This window comes from Cherax quadricarinatus, chromosome 52, assembly GCF_038502225.1.
Source record: "Cherax quadricarinatus isolate ZL_2023a chromosome 52, ASM3850222v1, whole genome shotgun sequence".
NCBI lineage: Eukaryota > Metazoa > Arthropoda > Malacostraca > Decapoda > Parastacidae > Cherax > Cherax quadricarinatus.
In genome coordinates, this window is record NC_091343.1 from 26,024,869 (window position 1) to 26,044,868 (window position 20,000).

The 20,000-nt window shown below is 40.5% G+C and overlaps 1 protein-coding gene across 1 annotated transcript in view; it reads left to right on the forward strand.

Annotated features, from left to right (window-relative positions):
• The window catches only part of LOC138854202 (mucin-6-like), a 74,846-nt gene that overhangs the window by 35,710 nt on the left and 19,136 nt on the right, over positions 1–20,000 (forward strand). The window contains exon 4 of the mRNA XM_070095998.1: positions 3,881–3,994. Within this exon, the coding sequence (XP_069952099.1) occupies positions 3,881–3,994 (114 nt within the window). The remainder of the gene's footprint in view (positions 1–3,880; positions 3,995–20,000) is intronic.

The window sequence follows — 20,000 nt, forward strand, 5'->3', positions numbered from 1 at the left end:
GTGAGGAAAATGAGATAGATGGTACACAGAAAACCACTCAGGACTACAATCCTCCCCTTGATGAGTCGAGTAGGGAGAGCTTGCATACACCTTGCAGCTATAAATAATCTCAGACACCAACTCTATATGCACAGCAAAAATGGAAACTTCACGATATAATAGAGATTACAGTTTTATACAATAATATTCAACATTTCTTTAACAACCGCTATCTCCTTGAAGTCGAACTACACAATCACAACCCTGACAACATCCTTCTGAATGAGACAGCTGCGAGAGCAGACCAACATATAAAGATACGTTGTTACTCTACTGTCGAGAAATCGAGGAAGCCCTTTAGTGGAGGGGCCGTCCTAGTGAAACTAGGATATGCATTTCATAACATCCACATTGCCGAAGACAGCTTTATAGCAATAGAACTGACGACCTCATGTGGTCAATTAATAGTTGGAACTGGATATTTTCCTCCTAGATAGCCATACATAGAGTCCATTCCCCTTCACCAGATACTGAGTAGAAATGTTCCTACAATCCTGGCAGGACATGTTAATGCCAATCACCCCGCATTCTTCAGCTGCGGTGCCGAACATCCACTGGGTGACCTAAAGGGAAAACAACTATATAATATAGTGACAGCAAGAAATCTATCATTCCAAGGCCCATTCTTTGAGTCATATGTAGACCCTCACCCGGGGACACCTGATATAGTCTTAACCAAGAGAGATTGTGACCAATACCATTGCACAGTCTCCCCTGGTGGAAACGTAGGATCAGACAACATCCCTTTTATAATAACACTACAAGCATCACCATTAAGAATACCCACTACTCTGAAACCCAACCTAAAAACTCTAGGATTTGATCGCTTCAGGGACTACCTATGCAATAACCTTGCTGTTTAGCTTGAGAACCAACCTTCAACTGCAATTGACGAGGCAAACAGCTCCTTCCAAGAAAGAATCACTGAAGCCACTCATGCAAGTTGCCAATTAAATACTTCAAAGATCTATCAGGAATGTAAACCAACCAGGAAAATTAGGGACTGCATGAAAAATTATCAAGCAGAACAGTCCACAAAGGCTATACTGCAGAGGTTCAGAAGAGAATTACTTACCCTGATCACACAACACAAAAGTGAATTATGAAAATATTTTGTTCTTCCAACTAATCAATACAAACATCAACCTGAAAAGTTCTGGAGCAAGATTCACCAGCTTCTAGGGTCAAAGCACAAGGCTACCCATTATCTAATACATTCCTTCACCGATGACGATGATGAGGAAGTTGATATTAAACTTGATGACCCGCAAGACCAAGCCAATTTGATGAGTGATGTGTGGAAGAAAATTCTCTCTCACAATTATAGTAGAAGATTTAATAATAACCATTACAAATGGGCCAATGAATGGAGAGACGACAACCGAGCTGACCTCCAAGCATTACCGTTAATTGATACATCTTCCCTTGAAGATGAACACCCTCTTACAAGACCAATCACACTCAGAGAGTTGAGTCAAGTTATAGGAAGAATGAATAATAAAGCCCCTGGCCTCTCAGGTATAACAGTGAAACAAGTAAAGTTTTTACCCATAAATTGCAGTGTCTCTGGTAAATATCTTTAATGCTATCTTGGCCTCGGGACACTTTCCAGTGCTCTTAAGACAGCATGGATGATATTCATTGCAAAACCCAATAAAGACAAACATAAATCGGAGAACTATAGACCTATCTCATTATTGAAGTTATGGGTAAAGTCCTTGAGAAAATAATTTCCAACATATTAAAATACTACTTGGAGTACAGTCACCTCTTCTCTGAAAAACAGAGGAACCCAACAAGCTATCAATATCATCTTCGATGCTGTGGACAGCCTGAGGAAACAGGGCAACCTCGCCCTAATTGCAGTCAGGGATGTACACAAAGCTTTTGACAGCTTGTGGCACGACGGACTCATATTTAAACTTGTCGACCTTCCTGACCACAACTGGACTTTTCTCAGATTCATATGCAATTTCTTATCAGGAAGAAGAATCATCCCTACTTTTTACTGCAAGTCGGCAGAGCCTTTCACACCGACAGCTGGAGTGCCACAAGGCTCGTGCCTTAGCCCGATACTCTTCAAAATATATGTAAACGATCTCACACAACCCGAATTCGATGATACTATCATCAGCCAATTTACTGATGATGTTATCCATGCAGTGTCATCCACCCCATCACGGGAAAACATAAGCATACGGGGGTAATGGAAAAAATGAATACACAGCTACTAAGAACAGCAAACTGGGAGAAGAGATGGAGAATGACGACCAACCCAGACAAAGTCCTCGTCAGAACCATCGGATGTTTTGCAAGGGGGGTATCTCCATCAGAGGCATACTTATTGCTATCAGAAAACCTAACATGATCCTGGGATACGAGTTAGTCAGATTCCTTCACTCCATATCACACATCTCTAAAAAGGTGAGCTTTACCAAAGTCTGCCTCAGCAATCTATACAGGTTTAATCAAGCCCCTTCTCATATTAAGAAACACTTATACAAGTTGATGATAAGACCTATGCTAGAATATCCATGTGTACCCAAATCATTAACAAATATAACTAACAACCTACAGCTACAGAGCGCTACGCTTCATCACAGACGACAGAAGGAGAGACAGAATCAGGATAGAAGATCTACACATTCAAATGGAGATATATGCAATAAATGTAAGGATTGGTAAACTAAAGAAGAGACATCTATACGACATGCAAGAACTCTATATACCAGACAGAGAATATCCTCCCCAAGCAACAAACACCACTGACTACACCATCAACACACCTCCCCACAGAACCCAATGAATGGCCCTCCAACAGAGAGTCTGAAGATTCATACACAATTAGAATTTCCAGAGACCATATAGATATATATGGTCTCTGGATAGAAGATATAGATGGATGGGTAATACCGGAACCCTTTTATGTCCAATAGGGACAAAACCACCCGAATTTATGGAGGCTTCCCTTATAACTTATTAACTCTTACATTTAACCATGTGACATCGACAAACCTACTACGGCAGGTCAACACCTCTGAAGCAGCTGAACCGGCCAGTATCACCGGGAAGAATCACCCTACATCTAACGCCTTGCTATTGTCATTTCCAGCTTACTCCCTGTAATCGCAAAATAAGTATACTTCCCGCCAACTCAGCGTCATGCAGTTATACATTTGTTATAACTGTGTGAAACTAATAGATAGGTGTCATACTCCATTCAGTGAAATTGATTTCATTAATAACAATACACATACACATACACACATGTACTAATTTATATGAAAGTGGTACATATTAGTACCCATCCTTTCCAATATTTCCATCCTTACCCAGCCTTCTTCCCTCCCCATCTTACCAAAGCTCTGGTCATACAAGTCAACTTATTCGCCACGACATATATATTACCTTAGTCATTAATATCGTTTTGAGTAGTCGAGGGGCATTAACTCCACTAATTAAACAGGTTATACACACCAAGATGTGTCTATCACAGCGCATATATGCTGAGAATTTACCTTAATTTATTTTTATGGATTAAAATATCCGTGGATAGTAGTGAACAGGTTACATGTAGCAGTAATGACCCTCATGTAGTCGATAGGGTTAAAACCCTATTTACTAACTTCTCATATTGGGGGTTCACTGAGAGCAACAGGGTATGTTGTACACGTCGAGTGGAACACATCTCACTGTATAGGAACCCAGAATTTCTTTTAATCCCCATAAGCTTATAATTGAAATTATCATCTAGTGGTGAACTTGTTACTTGAAGCCTTTATGACCTTATATCTCCTCTCATGAATACTTGTCTTCTCAACATTTTAATTTTTCTTCTTAGGTTCGATCAGGGAAATATAAAGAGCCATTGACAGGACCTGTTGGACCACCGCCAAGAAAGACTTCAATGGTTGAGACACAATTCCAGGATCCTGAATCGTTCAGCGAAAAGAACGTTAGTGTTGCGTTTTGTCTTATAATCCTTATAAGTTATGTGGTAAGAATTATTATTATTACTTTTCAATTTATTTTTTACACACCTGCCATTTCCCAACAAGGTAGGACGTCGTATTCTAACTCCTCACTCTTGGTAGGAAATTTATATTGGCCAATACAAATTAACATACTTCATCAATTTCTGACGATATCGCTTCTGTTACACTTTGGTTGATTTCACTGGAAGATTCGGGCGATTTCCCAATTCCTTGAAAGAGTCAACACTCCCTCTCAAGACGGCTACCCGGGCCTTACTCGATTCAGTTTTCCAATTTTTTATTGACCATTACCCTTGGATAAAATAGAGAGCCGAGTCCAGCAGCCAATCTTCCACCCGCGTCACTACCACTTCTCTTCAGATACATTGTACAGGGTCTACTCACCCAAGATTTGCACACCATTCCAGTATATCTTGCTCATTTTTTCTACAAGACCAAACCTTTTATACTATCCCACAGTCTTCTAATTTCTTCTTTCTATATCTGACTGAAATCCAGCTCATGGGGCACTTTGTATATATATCTGACTGAAATCTAATTCTTGGGGCACCTTGTATGCAAAAGAATGGGTAGTCATTCATTCTTTACTAGCAGTCTATTCACCCATGAAATGCATATCTCGGAGGTAATGGTTGTAAGCCATTTTTCCTCATCTGCTCCTTTGAAGTCACAGGTAAGGAAGCCTAGGAATGGTGTACAAATGGGCGATTCTGATACCACTATAAATTCAGTTTGTTCATTGGCAGCCATCGCCACTTCCATCACCATCATCAGAACTGACACACCATGTGGGAATTCTAACATTGGTATTTTCACATACTTGCCTATTAATTCTTCCCACTTTTTAACAAATTCTTTAGGTAGGGTTTCATTCCAAACACACTTAAGCTTCCGTGCCTCTTGTATTAACAATTTCCCTCTTATTGTAAGGGGTGACACTAAGCCTAGTGAGTCGAAGGTTGAATGCTGGTCTTGGCTCTCTATTTGATCCAAGGGGAGAGGTTAAAAAAATGGAAAACTGAATCGAGTAACATCCGTGTAGCCGTCTTGAGAGGGAGTGTTGGCTCTCTCTTAAGGAAATATAGAGTCATTATCGAACTATCGCTCAGAAATCAATATTTCAGTTTGTTAAATATTGGTATAAAGGAAATTACACACTCCAAGCGGAATCCAGGCTTTTCATTACGTATGTTACAGCGATAGTTCGATAATGACTTACTATATTTCCTTAGGTCTACAAAAATCATTTTTATTCATATCCCTTCAGTTATTTTTTAGTTTTTTTTCTTTCCTTGAAGAACTATTTCAGAAAAGTAACTCGATTCAAGCATTTTTATAATTAATCCGATTAGTCTTCCTATCTTCCTTGTTCTTTGTTACTTTTATCATAAGAACATGGGCATGAGAATGCAGGCTCGAGTCCTGGCCAGCCGCCAGTGTGTGTGTCGTGTCGAATAGGCAGTTCCTCTTCGAGGTACGTAAGCAAGTCAAGGACTCGGAAAAGCTTACCCAATTTTTCCTGATGCTGCCCTTGCAACATTGCACAGCTCCTGATGGCGCTCTGAGAAGCGTGAAAGTACTTGAGCTAATGATTTCCACCCCCCTCCTCCGTGGGTTGTCTTGCATAGTTAAGATCACCTGTCTGCGATTGTTTGGTATATATATAAAGAGGAGGAGGCAGTTAGGGTAAGATATAAACAGCTATTGGAGGATAGATGGGCTAATGAGAGCATAGGCAATGGGGGCGAAGAGGTATGGGGTAGGTTTAAATATATAGTGTTAGAGTGTTCAGCAGAAGTTTGTGGTTACAAGAAAGTGGGTGCGGGAGGGAAGAGGAGCGATTGGTGGAATGATGATGTAAAGAGAGTATTAAGGGAGAAAAAGTTAGCATATGAGAAGTTTTTACAAAGTAGAAGCGATGCAAGGAGGGAAGAGTATATGGAGAAAAAGAGAGAGGTTAAGAGAGTGGTGAAGCAATGTAAAAAAGAGAGCAAATGAAAGAGTGGGTGAGATGTTATCAACAAATTTGGTTGAAAATAAGAAAAAGTTTTGGAGTGAGATTAACAAGTTAAGGAAGCCTAGAGAACAAATGGATCTGTCAGTTAAAAATAGGAGAGGAGAGTTATTAAATGGAGAGTTAGAGGTATTGGGAAGATGGAGGGAATATTTTGAGGAACTGTTAAATGTTGATGAAGATAGGGAAGCTGTGATTTCGTGTATAGGGCAAGGAGGAATACCATCTTGTAGGAGTGAGGAAGAGCCAGTTGTGAGTGTGGGGGAAGTTCATGAGGGAGGAGGTAAAATGAAAGGGGGTAAGGCAGCCGGGATTGATGGGATAAAGATAGAAATGTTAATAGCAGGTGCGGATATAGTTTTGGAGTGGTTGGTGCAATTATTTAATAAATGTATGGAAGAGGGTAAGGTACCTAGGGATTGGCAGAGAGCATGCATAGTTCCTTTGTATAAAGGCAAAGGGGACAAAAGAGAGTGCAAAAATTATAGGGGGATAAGTCTGTCGAGTATACCTGGTAAAGTGTATGGTAGAGTTATTATTGAAAGAATTAAGAGTAAGACGGAGAATAGGATAGCAGATGAACAAGGAGGCTTTAGGAAAGGTAGGGGGTGTGTGGACCAGGTGTTTACAGTGAAACATGTAAGTGAACAGTATTTAGATAAGGCTAAAGAGGTCTTTGTGGCATTTATGGATTTGGAAAAGGCGTATGACAGGGGGGATAGGGGGGCAATGTGGCAGATATTGCAGGTGTATGGTGTAGGAGGTAGGTTACTGAAAGCAGTGAAGAGTTTTTATGAGGATAGTGAGGCTCAAGTTAGAGTATGTAGGAAAGAGGGAAATTATTTCCCAGTAAAAGTAGGCCTTAGACAAGGATGTGCGATGTCACCGTGGTTGTTTAATATATTTATAGATGGGGTTGTTAGAGAAGTAAATGCGAGGGTCTTGGCAAGAGGCGTGGAGTTAAAAGATAAAAAATCACACATAAAGTGGGAGTTGTCACAGTTGCTCTTTGCTGATGACACTGTGCTCTTGGGAGATTCTGAAGAGAAGTTGCAGAGATTGGTGGATGAATTTGGTAGGGTGTGTAAAAGAAGAAAATTAAAAGTGAATACAGGAAAGAGTAAGGTTATGAGGATAACAAAAAGATTAGGTGATGAAAGATTGGATATCAGAATGGAGGGAGAGAGTATGGAGGAGGTGAATGTATTCAGATATTTGGGAGTGGACGTGTCAGCGGATGGGTCTATGAAAGATGAGGTGAATCATAGAATTGATGAGGGGAAAAGGGTGAGTGGTGCACTTAGGAGTTTGTGGAGACAAAGAACTTTGTCCTTGGAGGCAAAGAGGGGAATGTATGAGAGTATAGTTTTACCAACGCTCTTATATGGGTGTGAAGCATGGGTGATGAATGTTGCAGCGAGGTGAAGGCTGGAGGCAGTGGAGATGTCATGTCTGAGGGCAATGTGTGGTGTGAATATAATGCAGAGAATTCGTAGTTTGGAAGTTAGGAGGAGGTGCGGGATTACAAAAACTGTTGTTCAGAGGGCTGAGGAAGGGTTGTTGAGGTGGTTCGGACATGTAGAGAGAATGGAGCGAAACAGAATGACTTCAAGAGTATATCAGTCTGTAGTGGAAGGAAGGCGGGGTAGGGGTCGGCCTAGGAAAGGTTGGAGGGAGGGGGTAAAGGAGGTTTTGTGTTCGAAGGGCTTGGACTTCCAGCAGGCATGCGTGAGCGTGTTTGATAGGAGTGAATGGAGACAAATGGTTTTTAATACTTGACGTGCTGTTGGAGTGTGAGCAAAGTAACATTTATGAAGGGGTTCAGGGAAACCGGCAGGCCGGACTTGAGTCCTGGAGATAGGAAGTACAGTGCCTGCACTCTGAAGGAGGGGTGTTAATGTTGCAGTTTAAAAACTATAGTGTAATGCCCCCTTCTGGCAAGACAGTGATGGAGTGAATGATGGTGAAAGTTTTTCTTTTTCGGGCCACCCTGCCTTGGTGGGAATCGGCCAGTGTGATAATTATAATAAATACATACATATATATATATATATATATTTATATATATATATATATATATATATATATATATATATATATATATATATATATATATATATATATATATATATTGGAGGATAGATGGGCTAATGAGAGCATAGGCAACGGGGTCGAAGAGGTATGGCGTAGGTTTAAAAATGTAGTGTTAGAGTGTTCAGCAGAAGTTTGTGGTTACAGGAAAGTGGGTGCGGGAGGGAAGAGGAGCGATTGGTGGAATGATGATGTAAAGAGAGTAGTAAGGGAGAAAAAGTTAGCATATCAGAAGTTTTTACAAAGTAGAAGTGATGCAAGGAGGGAAGAGTATATGGAGAAAAAGAGAGAGGTTAAGAGAGTGGTGAAGCAATGTAAAAAGAGAGCAAATGAGAGAATGGGTGAGATGTTATCAACAAATTTTGTTGAAAATAAGAAAAAGTTTTGGAGTGAGATTAACAAGTTAAGAAAGCCTAGAGAACAAATGGATTTGTCAGTTAAAAATAGGAGAGGAGAGTTATTAAATGGAGAGTTAGAGGTATTGGGAAGATGGAGGGAATATTTTGAGGAATTGTTAAATGTTGATGAAGATAGAGAAGCTGTGATTTCGTGTATAGGGCAAGGAGGAATAACATCTTGTAGGAGTGAGGAAGAGTCAGTTGTGAGTGTGGGGGAAGTTCGTGAGGCAGTAGGTAAAATGAAAGGGGGTAAGGCAGCCGGGATTGATGGGATAAAGATAGAAATGTTAAAAGCAGGTGGGGATATAGTTTTGGAGTGGTTGGTGCAATTATTTAATAAATGTATGGAAGAGGGTAAGGTACCTAGGGATTGGCAGAGAGCATGCATAGTTCCTTTGTATAAAGGCAAAGGGGATGAAAGAGAGTGCAAAAATTATAGGGGGATAAGTCTGCTGAGTATACCTGGTAAAGTGTATGGTAGAGTTATTATTGAAAGAATTAAGAGTAAGACGGAGAATAGGATAGCAGATGAACAAGGAGGCTTTAGGAAAGGTAGGGGGTGTGTGGACCAGGTGTTTACAGTGAAACATATAAGTGAACAGTATTTAGATAAGGCTAAAGAGGTCTTTGTGGCATTTATGGATTTGGAAAAGGCGTATGACAGGGTAGATAGGGGGGCAATGTGGCAGATGTTGCAAGTGTATGGTGAGGAGGTAGGTTACTGAAAGCAGTGAAGAGTTTTTACGAGGATAGTGAGGCTCAAGTTAGAGTATGTAGGAAAGAGGGAAATTATTTCCCAGTAAAAGTAGGCCTTAGACAAGGATGTGCGATGTCACCGTGGTTGTTTAATATATTTATTGATGGGGTTGTAAGAGAAGTAAATGCGAGGGTCTTGACAAGAGGCGTGGAGTTAAAAGATAAAGAATCACACACAAAGTGGGAGTTGTCACAGCTGCTCTTTGCTGATGACACTGTGCTCTTGGGAGATTCTGAAGAGAAGTTGCAGAGATTGGTGGATGAATTTGGTAGGGTGTGCAAAAGAAGAAAATTAAAGGTGAATACAGGAAAGAGTAAGGTTATGAGGATAACAAAAAGATTAGGTGATGAAAGATTGAATATCAGATTGGAGGGAGAGAGTATGGAGGAGGTGAATGTATTCAGATATTTGGGAGTGGACGTGTCAGTGGATGGGTCTATGAAAGATGAGGTGAATCATAGAATTGATGAGGGAAAAAGAGTGAGTGGTGCACTTAGGAGTCTGTGGAGACAAAGAACTTTGTCCTTGGAGGCAAAGAGGGGAATGTATGAGAGTATAGTTTTACCAACGCTCTTATATGGGTGTGAAGCATGGGTGATGAATGTTGCAGCGAGGAGAAGGCTGGAGGCAGTGGAGATGTCATGTCTGAGGGCAATGTGTGGTGTGAATATAATGCAGAGAATTCGTAGTTTGGAAGTTAGGAGGAGGTGCGGGATTACCAAAACTGTTGTCCAGAGGGCTGAGGAAGGGTTGTTGAGGTGGTTCGGACATGTAGAGAGAATGGAGCGAAACAGAATGACTTCAAGAGTGTATCAGTCTGTAGTGGAAGGAAGGCGGGGTAGGGGTCGGCCTAGGAAAGGTTGGAGAGAGGGGGTAAAGGAGGTTTTGTGTGCGAATGGCTTGGACTTCCAGCAGGTATGCATGAGCGTGTTTGATAGGAGTAAATGGAGACAAATGGTTTTTAATACTTGACGTGCTGTTGGAGTGTGAGCAAAGTAACATTTATGAAGGGGTTCAGGGAAACCGGCAGGTCGGACTTGAGTCCTGGAGATGGGAAGTACAGTGCCTGCACTCTGAAGGAGGGGTGTTAATGTTGCAGTTTAAAAACTGTAGTGTAAAGCACCCTTCTGGCAAGACAGTGATGGAGTGAATGATGGTGAAAGTTTTTCTTTTTCGGGCCACCCTGCCTTGGTGGGAATCGGCCAGTGTGATAATAATAATATATATATATATATATATATATATATATATATATATATATATATATATATATATATATATATATATATATATATATATATATATATATATATATATATATATAATCACGAACAACTTTGCAACTAGCCAAGGATTCGAACCCATGTTGTTTTGGCCCTCCTCATGGTGAGTAAAATCACCATGATGCTCTATCCCATAGGACCACCAAATCCTCCAAGAATCACGAATCTAGCAGAGCTAGGCTTTTTACCATGATCCGAGGATATACGGTGGTGTGGGTTCCTATGAGCTAAATTCATTCTCCTCCCCGTTTGTTGTACTAGTCTCGTTCGTGAGTACAATAATTTAAAATACTCCTTGTTAAAGCTAGTACTCCAAACGGGGAGGAGAATAAAATTAGCCCCGAGGCACCCACTCCACCAATATTTCCTCGGATCACGGTACAACACCTAGCTCTGCTGGGTGCGTGATTTTTGTAGGATTTGGTGGTCCCGTGGGTTAGAGCATCATGTGGTTTTCGCTCACCATGAGGCGGGCCAAAACAACATGGGGTCGAATCCTTGGGTAGTTGTAGTGTTGTTATTGATCAATAATATATATTGTATATATATATATATATATATATATATATATATATATATATATATATATATATATATATATATATATATATATATATATATATATATATATATATATATATATATATATATATATATATATATATATATATATATATATATATATATATATATATTCACACACACATACACATCGGTCATTTACCACAGAAGCAAGGTGACCCGAAAAAGAAGAAACACTTTCATCATTCAATCCATCACTGTTTTGCCAGATGCGTGCCTACATTACATTAAAAAACTGCAACATATCAATACCCGTCTTTAAGAGCGCAGGCACTATACTTCCCACCTCAAGGACTCAACTCCACTGACCTGTTTTCCTAAATTCCTTCATAAATGTTACTTTGCTCACACTCTAACTGCACGTCAAGTCATAAAAACCATCGTCTCCACTCCTCTCTAACATCCTCACAGACGTATGCTTGCTGGAAGTCGAAGCCCCTCACACACAAAATCTAATTTACCCTCTCCCTCCACCCTTTCATGGGATGGTTCCTACACCACCTTCCTTCTACTACAGACTTACATGCTCTCCAAGCCATTCTATTTTACTCCATCCTCTCTTAAAGTCCGATCCACCTTCCTCTGCCCTCCGAATAATACTGTTGAAAACCTCACACCTTCTAATCTCTAAGCTATGGATTCTCTGCATTATATTCACAGAACACATTGCCCTCAGACACGACATCTCCACTGCCTCCAGCCTTCTCGTTGCAACATTCACCACCCATGCTTCACACCAATGTAAGAGCGTTGGTACCACTATATTTTCACACAGTCCCCTCTATGCTTACTTGGATACTTTGTCAATTCTATAGTTTACTTCGTCTTTCATAGACCCATATACTGACATGTCCACTCCAAATTATCTATATACATTCACTTCCTCCATACTCCCTACCTCAAATCTGATATCTAATCTATCATTACCTAATTTTTTGCTATTCTCATCACCTTGCTCTTTCCTACGTTCACTTTTAATTTCCTTCTTTTATATACACTACCAATTCATTCACCAACCTCTGCAACTTCTCTTTCAGAATCTCCCAAAAGCACAGTGTCATTAGCAAAAAGCAACTGTGACACCTCTCACTTTGTGTTAGTTTCTTTATCTGTTATTCTTACACCACTTGCCAACACCCGAGCATTCACTTCTCATACAACCCCATCTATAAATATACTGAACAACCATGGTGACATCACGAATTCCTGTCTGTGAAATAATCTCCTTCTCTTCTGCATACTCTTCTCGTAAAAACTTTTAACCCCTTTCAGTGGTCTACCACCTATTCTAAACGCATGGTCCTCTATCCATCCTATCATTTGTCTTTTCCAAATCAATAAATGCCATGTATACTACTTTACCCTTATATAAACACTGTTCATTAATATGCTTCAATAATCAAGGAACTACAGTTCCATGATAATGTGATAAGTCACGAAATCGCTTGTAATTTCACTATTCTTTCACAGTGGTTGTTTTGCATGTGTGTGGGTGTGTGTGTGTGTGTGTGTGTGTGTGTGTGTGTGTGTGTGTGTGTGTGTGCGCAAATATCGCAAACCAAGCGATACAGGATGCAAAACAACCACGGGGAAATATAATGATAGTTCTAGGCCTTTCGTGTTGCAATCAACACATCAGGAGCTTGCAAAATTGCAGAAAAGAGGAGGATGTCTTCACCTGTAGTGAGTGAATGAGGGAGAGAGGGAGATAGAGAGAGAGGAGGATTCCGGAAGTGCCCCCAGACACACCAGCACCCACAGCCAGAAGGATGAATATTATAAAATTTTAAAAAATCCCACAAGCATTGATATTGCAATAGCTTAAACGAAATTAACGTGGCAATAATAAAAAATTCGGCCACACCCCGCTATGATATCAGTAACTTTACATATATAAATATATTGTCAGCGATATAGGAGTCACTGGCAATCATGGGTAGCCACCCACGGGGGGACGAGAAAACGTTAACATTTAAAGGTTCTTTAACCCACTTAATTCTGAGGTGAACTCTGGTCAACCTTCAGAAACTGCAGAAAATTAGGCTCTAATTCCTCGGTGTGGCACTATATTTAAGACAGTCTAATGCATTCGTATAAGAGCCCAATTTTAGACTGTGTACTATTGCCTCAACTAAAAGCGCATCTTATTTGAACAACCCATCGCTGATATTGTATAAAGAATGCCAATCATGCTTAATAATTTTCGAACTCTACAATATTCTTTTCAAGCCAAGAGGAACAATGGAAGATGACTCTTGCTTCCTGCAAATTTCCCGGGTTATTACAAGCTCTGATATGGTTGAATATCGCGTTCGACTCCTGTGGTATATGTATCGAGTATCAGTGTTGGGAAATTCTCACCTCTAATGGTTTTCCCATTTGTCCCAAAAAGGAAAGAATGCAACCATTGCAACTAACTCTGTAGATACCACCAACACGTTGTTGGGGTGAATTCTTCATCCGGATCCTTCTAACAGTCTGTGAATTTTAAAATGCTACTTTTATATTAAATCTTCTAAGAGCGTTCGGCAGGAAAGATAGATGCTGAATATGTAAAACTGGTCAATTAGCAAGAACTCACTTAAAATTAAGTCCTTTCTAAAATTTTCTCTTATACGTTTAAGATATATATTTTTCATTAATGTTAATGTGAAAAATTTTAATTTTGCACCAAAAGAATCTTAGAAAACTTACCTAACCTTATTATAACAAGAGCAATTTATTTTAGTCTAACCCAAATAAATATATTTTAGATTTGTTTACGATAATTTAATACTAAACAAACATAGGTTCAGAATGATTTGGGCGAAATTATTGCATACACAAATTTTCACTTGTCCTATATGGCAAGATGAGCGTTGCTATTTAAGCCAAGATCGCAAGTTCTGCCTATTAGGCACGACATGTATATATATATATATATATATATATATATATCTATATATATATATATATATATATATATATATATATATATATAAATATATATATATATATATATATATATATATATATATATATATATATATATATATATATATATATATATGTATATATATATATATATATATATATATATATATATATATATATATATATATATATATATATATATATATATATATATATATATTATTATATATATATATATATATATATATATATATATATATATATATATATATATATATATATATATATATATATATATATATATATATATATATATATATGTCGTGCCGAATAGGCAGAACTTGCGATCTTGGCTCAAATAGCAACGCTCATCTTGCCATAGAGGACAAGCGAAAATTTGTGTATGCAATAATTTCTCCAAAATCATTCTGAGCCTAACGAAAAAAATATATTTCACTGCGTTTGTTTAGTATTAAATTACCATAAACAAATCTAAAACATATTTAGTTAGGTTAGGCTAAAATAAATTGTTCTTGTTATAATAAGGTTAGGTAAGTTTTCTAAGATTCTTTTGGAGCAAAATTAAAATTTGTTACATTAACATTAATGAAAAAAATATATCTTTAAACGTATAAGAGAAAATTTTAGAAAGGACTTAATTTCAAATGAGTTCTTGCTAACTGACCAGTTTTACATATTCGGCACGACATATTTATATATATATATATATATATATATATATATATATATATATATATATATATATATATATATATATATATATATATATATATATGTGTGTGTGTGTGTGTGTGTGTGTGTGTGGGTGTGTGTGTGTGTGTGTGTCCTCACCTAGTTGTACTCACCTAGTTGAGGTTGCAGGGGTCGAGTCCAAGCTCCTTGCCCCACCTCTTGACTGGTCGCTACTAGGTCACTCTCCCTGAACCATGAGCTTTATCGTACCTCTGCTTAAAGCTATGTATGGATCCTGCCTCCACTACATCGCTTCCCAAACTATTCCACTTCCTGACTACTCTGTGGCTGAAGAAATACTTCCTAACATCCATTTGATTCATCTGTGTCTTCAGCTTCCAACTGTGTCCCCGTGTTGCTGTGTCCAGTCTCTGGAACATCCTGTCTTTGTCAACCTTGTCAATTCCTCTCAGTATTTTGTAAGTCGTTATCATGTCCCCCCTATCTCTCCTGTCCTCCAGTGTCGTCAGGTTGATTTCCCTTAACCTCTCCTCATAGGACATACCTCTTAACTCTGGGACTAGTCTTGTTGCAAACCTTTGCACTTTCTCTAGTTTCTTTACATGCTTGGCTAGGTGTGGGTTCCAAACTGGTGCCGCATACTCCAATATGGGCCTAACGTACACGGTGTACAGGGTCCTGAACGATTCCGTATTAAGATGTCGGAATGCTGTTCTGAGGTTTGCCAGGCGCCCATATGCTGTGGCAGTTATTTGGTTGATGTGCGCTTCAGGAGATGTGCCTGGTGTCATATTCACCCCAAGATCTTTTTCCTTGAGTGATGTTTGTAGTCTCTGGCCCCCTAAACTGTACTCCGTCTGCGGTCTTCTTTGCCCTTCCCAAATCCTCATGACTTTGCACTTGGTGGGATTGAACTCCAGGAGCCAGTTGCTGGACCAGATCTGCAGCCTGTCCAGATCCCTTTGTATTTCTGCCTGGTCTTCGATCGAATGAACTCTTCTCATCAACTTCACGTCATCTGCAAACAGGGACACCTCGGAGTTTATTCCTTCCGTCATGTCGTTCACAAATACCAGAAACAGCACTGGTCCTAGGGCTGACCCTTGTGGGACCCCGCTGGTCACAGGTGCCCACTCTGACTCCTCGCCACGTACCATTACTCGCTGCTGTCTTCCTGACAAGTATTCCCTGATCCATTGCAGTGCCTTCCCTGTTATCCCTGCTTGGTCCTCCAGTTTTTGCACTAATCTCTTGTGTGGTACTGTGTCAAACGCCTTCTTGCAGTCCAAGAAAATGCAATCCACCCACCTCTCTCTCTCTTGTCTTACTGCTGTCACCATGTCATAGAACTCCAGTAGGTTTGTGACACAGGATTTCCCGTCTCTGAAACCATGTTGGCTGCTGGTGATGAGATCATTCCTTTCTAGATGTTCCACCATTCTTCTCCTGACAATCTTTTCCATGATTTTGCATGCTATACATGTCAGTGACACTGGTCTGTAGTTTAGTGCTTCATGTCTGTCTCCTTTTTTAAAGATTGGGACCACATTTGCTGTCTTCCATGCCTCAGGCAATCTCCCTGTTTCGATAGATGTATTGAATATTGTTGTTAGGGGTACACATAGCGCCTCTGCTCCCTCTCTCAGGACCCATGGAGAGACGTTATCTGGCCCCATTGCCTTTGAGGTATCTAGCTCACTCAGAAGCCTCTTCACTTCTTCCTCGGTTGTGTGTACTGTGTCCAGCACATGGTGGTGTACCGCACCTCTCCGTCTTTCTGAAGCCCCTTACGTCTCCTCTGTGAACACTTCTTTGAATCTCTTGTTGAGTTCCTCACATACATCACGGTCATTTGTTGTTGTGTCTCCTCCTTCCTTCCTTAGCCTGATTACCTGGTCCTTGACGGTTGTTTTCTTCCTGATGTGGCTGTATAACAGCTTCGGGTCAGATTTGGCTTTTGCTGCTATGTCGTTTTCATATTGACGTTGGGCCTCCCTTCTTATCTGTGCATATTCGTTTCTGGCTCTACGACTGCTCTCCTTATTCTCCTGGGTCCTTTGCCTTCTATATTTCTTCCATTCCCTAGCACACTTGGTTTTTGCCTCCTTGCATCTTTGGGTGAACCATGGGCTCATCCTGGCTTTTCCATTATTCCTGTTACCCTTGGGTACAAACCTCTCCTCAGCCTCCTTGCACATTGTTGCTACATATTCCATCATCTCATTAACTGGCTTCCCTGCCAGTTCTCTGTCCCACTGAACCTCATTCAGGAGGTTCCTCATTCCTGTGTAGTCCCCTTTCCTGTAGTTTGGTTTCATTTGTCCTGGCCTTCCTGCTTCCCCCTCCACTTGTAGCTCTACTGTGTATTCGAAGCTCAAAACCACATGATCGCTGGCCCCAAGGGGTCTTTCAAATGTGATGTCCTCAATATCTGCACTACTCAAGGTGAATACTAAGTCCAGTCTTGCTGGTTCATCCTCTCCTCTCTCTCTTGTAGTGTCCCTTACGTGTTGGTACATGAAGTTTTCCAGTACCACCTCCATCATCTTAGCCCTCCATTTTTCTTGGCCCCCATGTGGCTCCAAGTTCTCCCATTCGATCTCTTTGTGGTTAAAGTCGCCCATGATCAGGAGCTTTGCCCTGCATGCATGAGCTCTTCTCGCCACTGCAGCCAGTGTGTCAACCATCGCTCTATTGCTCTCGTCATACTCTTGCCTTGGCCTCCTGCTGTTCTGTGGTGGGTTATACATCACTGCAATTATCACCTTGGGACCACCAGAGTGAAGCGTTCCCGCTATGTAATCACTTTCTTCTCCGCTGTCTCCTCTCTCCAGCTCATCAAAATTCCATCGGTGTTTGATCAGCAATGCCACTCCTCCACCCCCCCTGTTCCTTCTGTCTTTTCTCAGGATCTGGTATCCTGCTGGAAAGATGGCATCTGTTATCATACCTGTAAGCTTGGTTTCTGTGATCGCTATGATGTCTGGTGATGCCTCTTTGACTCTTTCGTGCCACTCCTCCCACTTGTTTGTTATTCCATCAGCGTTTGTGTACCATACCTTCAGTTTCCTTTCCAACACTGTGGTTTGGGGGGCCTGTGGGGGTGGGAGACCTGGTATTATACTGTGGGATTCTATGGTTGGGGGTTGGGTGGAAGCTGTGGGTATGGATTGTATTGTGTGTTGGGATGGTGTGATAGGTTGTGGGGTTCTGAGGATAGTTGTGTGTGTGCTTGCCCTTGCTGCTCTGTTCTGCTCTGACTGACCTCTGCTGGTTCCATCCTTGTCTCCTTTCCTAGCTCCTTTCGCTTTTTTGTCCTCTCCCTCAGCTGCTGTCTCTCTGTTTGTGTTCTGTCTCTGTCTAGGAACACCTTCTTGTTCTTTTCCGAGCTTTTCAACCGTGGTTCCTCTTGGAGGATCCTGTTCCGCACTGTTTCTGTCCTGAGAATCAGCTTGATCGGTCGGTTTCTCCCCTTCAAGTACCTCCCTATTCTCTGGCATGGTTGTGCCTCAGCATTCGATCTATCTCTCTCTCCATCTGCACCCATCTGCTCTTCCCTTCCACTCCCTGGCCCTTCTTTGCAGGCTGATATGACCTTAGCATAATTCATATCTCCTTCCTTCCTGTTCAGCCTCTCATCTTCGTATGGTGTGTCTTCTCTGGTCACTGCCCCTGAGACTTGCTTTAGCCTGTTTACCTCAAATTCTAGGACCTTTACCCTGGCTACTGCAGTTTGTTTACTGCAGAAGTTTGTGGTTACAGGAAAGTGGGTGCGGGAGGGAGGAGGAGCGATTGGTGGAATGATGATGTGAAGAGAGTAGTAGTATTGGAGAAAAAGTTAGCATATGAGAAGTTTTTACAAAGTAAAAGTGATGCAAGGAGGGAAGAGTATATGGAGAAAAAGAGAGAGGTTAAGAGAGTGGTGAAGCAATGTAAAAAGAGAGCAAATGAGAGAGTGCGTGAGATGTTATCAACAAATTTTGCTGAAAATAAGAAAATGTTTTGGAGTGAGATTAACAAGTTATGAAAGCCTATAGAACAAATGGATTTGTCAGTTAAAAATAGGAGAGGAGAGTTATTAAATGGAGAGTTAGAGGTATTGGGAAGATGGAGGGAATATTTTGAGGAATTGTTAAAAGTTGATGAAGGTAGGGAAGCTGTGATTTCGTGTATAGGGCAAGGAGGAACAACATCTTGTAGGAGTGAGGAAGAGCGAGTTGTGAGTGTGGGGGAAGTTCGTGAGGCAGTAGGTAAAATGAAAGGGGGTAAGGCAGCCGGGATTGATGGGATAAAGATAGAAATGTTAAAGTAGGTGAGGATACAGTTTTGGAGTGGTTGGTGCAATTATTTAATAAATGTATGGAAGAGGGTAAGGTACCTAGGGATTGGCAGAGAGCATGCATAGTTCCTTTGTATAAAGGCAAAAAGGATAAAAGAGAGTGCAAAAATTATAGGGGGATAAGTCTGTCGAGTATACCTGGCAAAGTGCATGGAACAGTTATTATTGAAAGAATTAAGAGTAAGACGGAGAATAGGATAGCAGATGAACAAGGAGGCTTTAGGAAAGGTAGGGGGTGTGTGGACCAGGTGTTTACAGTGAAACATATAAGTGAACAGTATTTAGATAAGGCTAAAGAGGCCTTGTGGCATTTATGGATTTGGAAAAGGCGTATGACAGGGTGGATAGGGGGGCAATGTGGCAGATGTTGCAGGTGTATGGTGTAGGAGGTAGGTTACTGAAAGCATTGAAGAGTTTTTACGAGGATAGTGAGGCTCAAGTTAGAGTATGTAGGAAAGAGGGAAATTATTTCCCAGTAAAAGTAGGCCTTAGACAAGGATGTGTGATGTCACCGTGGTTGTTTAATATATTTATAGATGGGGTTGTAAGAGAAGTAAATGCGAGGGTCTTGGCAAGAGGCGTGGAGTTAAAAGATAAAGAATCACACATAAAGTGGGAGTTGTCACAGTTGCTCTTTGCTGATGACACTGTGCTCTTGGGAGATTCTGAAGAGAAGTTGCAGAGATTGGTGGATGAATTTGGTAGGGTGTGCAAAAGAAGAAAATTGAAAGTGAATACAGGAAAGAGTAAGGTTATGAGGATAACAAAAAGATTAGGTGATGAAAGATTGGATATCAAATTGGAGGGAGAGAGTATGGAGGAGGTGAATGTATTCAGATATTTGGGAGTGGACATGTCAGCGGATGGGTCTATGA